A 4,364-nucleotide genomic window follows, 5' to 3' on the forward strand; every position below is an offset into this window, starting at 1 on the left:
AAATCAAATACTACATAAGAAAAATCTCAGCATTACTGATGCAAGCATAACTAATACAATCATTATTAATGCACTATATTGTGCATTATTCTTATACACTCTACCAAACGACCCCTTATAGTATTATTGTACTATTTTCATGCTTTCGTTTGACTCGATGTAGAAGACTCTTGAATTTTATTTGGTTAATGTTTAGTGTGTTGACAAGAACTCAAATTTTTTGTATCATATCTGTATTTCTTTTTTCATCTACAATATATATTGTTATGAAGCAAATCTTAAGAAAAATGTGTATGTTGTATGTTACTTCTCTATTTTTTTTTGTATGTGTTCTCTCTATTAGACTTGTTTAATTTATTTATTTTTACAAAATTTCTATTTTAATTGAGTTAAAAAAAAAATTGTTCAAATTCTTGAACTTTAAAGTATTTATATTATTTAACATGACGGGTTCGAGAATTAGTGTATATATATATATATTAATTGCTTAATCCTATTCAATACAAATTATTTAATTGATTTTAATTATGGAAAAATTACAAGGATATTCTATTTAAGACCTTAATTTACATAATATTATTCTAGTATTATATTTACAACATTAACATTTTAATTACAAACATGACAATTTATTATAAAATAAATAGCTACTGATGAAGACCTATTTTACTGGTTAGTGGACTAATTTTATGGGACTCATATTTCACCTTTTGCTTTATTTACTTTTTAGAATCTCAATTATAATTATATTTGAATACGTTCCTTTAATAAATATCTCACTTTCTTTCCCTTGTTAACCAGAAGGATTACCAACAGTGATGCACTCTTTTTTCCCTCTTTTTCAATGTCATCTTTATCAAGAAAAAAAAAAATTCCTTTGAAGATATTCACTATGAATCATAAAAACAATAGAGTTGGAGAAGATGAAAGTGTATTTTTAATTTCATTCTTGAAGAAGTGATACAATGACTAAATTCTATGTATTTATATTCTACTTAACTAACTTACTTACCTAACAATTTGGTAACTACCTTCTAACTAACTTCTTGAAGTATTCCTAACTAACTCTCAATACTCTCCTTCTTTTAAACTATCTCATTACTCCCCCTCAAGCTAGGTGGTGTAAATATATTTAATACCCCTAGCTTGGACAGTAGACAGTCATGTTGTGGCCTGCTGAGACCTTTGGTTAGCAAATCAGCCGGCTGATTATGTGTTGAAATATAAGTAATCTTAATCAGCCCTTCTTGAAGTTTTTCCCTGATGAAATGACAATCAATCTCAATGTGCTTAGTACGTTCATGATAGACTGGATTAGAGGCCAATAGAATAGCAGACTTGCTGTCACTATACACTTGAACTGGTAACTGAACCTCAACCTTTAATTCTTTCAGCATTCCAACCAACCAAACTAACTCTGCCACAGTAGAAGCTAAACTCCTATACTCAGCTTCAGCTGAGCTTCTTGACACAACGTTTGCTTCTTAGCTTTCCAAGACACCACAGACTCTCCAAGTTTAATCACATATCCAGTCACAGATTTCCTTGTAAGAGGACATGCTGCCCAATCTGCATCACAATAAGCTATAATTTCATTACTACACTTGCTAGATAGAAGTATACCTTGACCTGGCTGTCTTTTAATGTATTTGACAACTCTAAGTGCTGCATCCATATGTGACTTCTTTGGTTGATGTAGGAACTGACTTAAAGTTTGAACACTAAAAGAGATGTCTGGTCTGGTCATATTTAAATATAGCAGCTTCCCAATCAGTTTTTGATAGGCACTTTGATCTGCTAGAGGCTCATTCTGATTCTGTCCAGTTTGATCATCATATTGCTTTGATGTCAACTTTACATTTACATCCATAGGTGTTCCTGTAGTCTTTGCTCCTGATAAACCAACTTCAGAAATAAGTTGAAGTGCATACTTCCTTTGATGCATGACAACTCCACTGTTTGACCTTACAAACTCTATCCCAAGAAAGTATTTCAACTCTCCTAGATCTTTCATTTTAAAACTTTGTTGTAAGGACTTTTTTGTTTCCTCCACCAGCTTTAAACTACTTCCTGTTATTAAAATATCATCAACATAAACCAAGATAATTGTAGTCCCTTCAGTTGTCCTCCTTGTAAACAAGTAGTGATCATACTGACTTTGTTTGAAATGCAGCTTCTGGAGGCTTTCTGCAAACTTATGATTCCATTGTCTTGGTGCTTGTTTAAGCCCATACAATGATTTTTCCAATCTGCATACCTTATTCATATTCTCCCCCTGATTGGAAAACCCTTGTGGCAGAGACATATATATCTCATCTTCTAAATCACCATTTAGAAATGCATTATATACATCCATTTGATGTATATGCCAACTCTTGGACACAGCTAAGGCTAGAATGGTTCTTACTGTGACCATTTTTACTACAGGAGAAAAAGTTTCTTTATAATCTATGCCCTCTTTACTAACTTCCCTCACATTGCCAGTGTAAAGCTCCTGAAACACACAAAAATGAGGAAAGAAAGTGACTGAGCAATTTAACTCCTTAGTCACCTTACTCACTGATAGCAAGTTGTACTTGAACTCTGGTATGTGATAAACATTTGTAATCACACTTCTTGGAGATATTTTACATAATCCTGTATGCGACACATATGACACTTCCCCAGTAGGTAAATATACAGGTTTTGGCTCTTTAACCTTAATAACAGAATCACTAGTAAGCATATCCAAATTTGACACCATATGATTAGATGCCCCAGTATCTACAATCCAGACCTGACTATTTTCAGAAACTAACAAGACTTTACCTGCAGTATTAGCCTGAGTTTCATGTGCATGGCTTGAATCTTCTGAATTTTGTCCACCTCCTTGACTCTGTTTCAGCATTTGGAGAATTTGACTATACTGATCTTTGGTGAAATTACACCCTTGTAATTGGTTTGAACATTCCTCTATATTACTCATATGATTTTTCACAGGTACATTAGTGTTACCTCCATAATTGAAAGAAACTCTACCAGACACATCCTCATAATCATTCCTTGTGCTGTTAACATCATTTCCAACCATGTAAGCTCCAGTTCCTGTACTAGTATTCACTTTCCTTTTTGACTTGAAATCAGATGGATACCCAATTAGCTTATAACACTGATCCTTAGTGTGTCCCTTGCATCTGCAAAAATCACACACCACTTGAAAGTTCCTCTTGAACTTGTTAACACCTTGGGAACTAGAGCCTCCACCAGTTCTTGAGTACATTGCCAGAGGGTCCATTCCAGTACTACCCATAGAACTTAGGCCTATACTCGACCTACTTGAGGCCATCTTTTGACATTCGTCGTTTACTACCATAGCATAGGCATGATTTACTGTAGGAATAGGATTCATCAGCAAGATCTGACTTCTTGCTTGTCCAAATGACTCATTCAATCCCATCAGGAACTGATACAATTTCTGGCGATTTAGATGATCCACAAAACCTCTTGACTTTTCACAATTACATCCAGGAGGTGGTACCAAAGTCTCAAATTCATCCCATAATGTTTTTAGCTTTGTAAAGTATACAGACACAGAATCTGTACCCTGTTGCAACGTTGCAATATCTTTGTGTAGACTGAAGGTTCTTGATCCATCTAATTGATCAAACCTTTCTTTTAAGTCATTCCACACAGCTTGAGCTGATGATGCAAAAGCTACTCCTCCTAGCAAACTCTTTGACACAGAATTTAGAAGCCATGAGAGAACAATGGCATTCACCCTTTCCCACTGACCTCTTAATTCTGCACTTACATCTTCTTGCTTACAAGATCCATCTACCAAACCAATCTTGTTTCTTCCAAGTAGTGCCAATTTAATCGACCTACTCCACAAAGCATAGTTCTCAATTCCAGTAAGCTGGAATGAAATCAGATTAACCCCACTGATATCAGCAGGACTCAAGAACAGAGGATGACTATAATCAACCCGGTCAGCTGTCTTGATGAAGATTGACTGACGACAAGAAACTTGGATGAAGATTGATGAAGATTGACATAACTGGAATGAAACTTGGATTTCCAGAATTTCCCTCAACACTGCTGTGTCCAGCAGTCGTAGTTTGATCCCCAGTTACCCCTTGAGTCATGTTAACAATCTTCCTTCTTCTTCAAATTGAGTTGTGGAAACTTAACTCAGATTCTGATCTTCAGACTTTCAAACAGAATACACAGATGAACACTTCTTCAGATTTTGATCTTCAGATGTTACACACAGATGATTTCCTTCGATGTTTATAACCTGCTCTGATACCATGAAGATATTCACTATGAATCATAAAACAATAGAGTTGGAGAAGATGAAAGTGTATTTTAATTTCATTCTTGAA

At 34.7% G+C, this 4,364-nt stretch overlaps 2 protein-coding genes across 2 annotated transcripts; both read right to left on the bottom strand.

Moving 5' to 3' along the window:
• Nucleotides 1-1,432: 1,432 nt before the first annotated feature.
• On the bottom strand, nt 1,433-2,416 carry LOC107060973 (uncharacterized mitochondrial protein AtMg00810-like). The gene has a single exon (XM_015309609.1). The coding sequence runs from the start codon at nt 2,414-2,416 to the stop codon at nt 1,433-1,435; it is 984 nt and encodes a 327-aa protein (XP_015165095.1).
• Nucleotides 2,417-2,462: 46 nt separating this feature from the next.
• Nucleotides 2,463-4,124, bottom strand: LOC107060974 (uncharacterized). The gene is made up of 3 exons (XM_015309610.1): nt 4,038-4,124; nt 2,809-3,991; nt 2,463-2,494 (listed from the first exon to the last, which is right to left on the bottom strand). The coding sequence occupies exons 1-3, from the start codon at nt 4,122-4,124 to the stop codon at nt 2,463-2,465; spliced, it is 1,302 nt and encodes a 433-aa protein (XP_015165096.1).
• Between the last annotated feature and the right edge of the window lie 240 nt (nt 4,125-4,364).

This window comes from Solanum tuberosum, unplaced genomic scaffold, assembly GCF_000226075.1.
Source record: "Solanum tuberosum cultivar DM 1-3 516 R44 unplaced genomic scaffold, SolTub_3.0 scf00108, whole genome shotgun sequence".
Lineage (NCBI taxonomy): Eukaryota > Viridiplantae > Streptophyta > Magnoliopsida > Solanales > Solanaceae > Solanum > Solanum tuberosum.

Coding starts and splice junctions, on each gene's coding strand:
- LOC107060973 (XM_015309609.1), bottom strand. CDS start 2,416: ATGGTCACAGTAAGAACCATTCTAGCCTTAGCTGTGTCCAAGAGTTGG.
- LOC107060974 (XM_015309610.1), bottom strand. CDS start 4,124: ATGACTCAAGGGGTAACTGGGGATCAAACTACGACTGCTGGACACAGC. Junction 3,992..4,037: donor GAAATCCAAGTTTCATTCCA/GTTATGTCAATC, acceptor TCTTGTCGTCAG/TCAATCTTCATCAAGACAGC. Junction 2,495..2,808: donor AACTCAGGCTAATACTGCAG/GTAAAGTCTTGT, acceptor TGTGTGTTTCAG/GAGCTTTACACTGGCAATGT.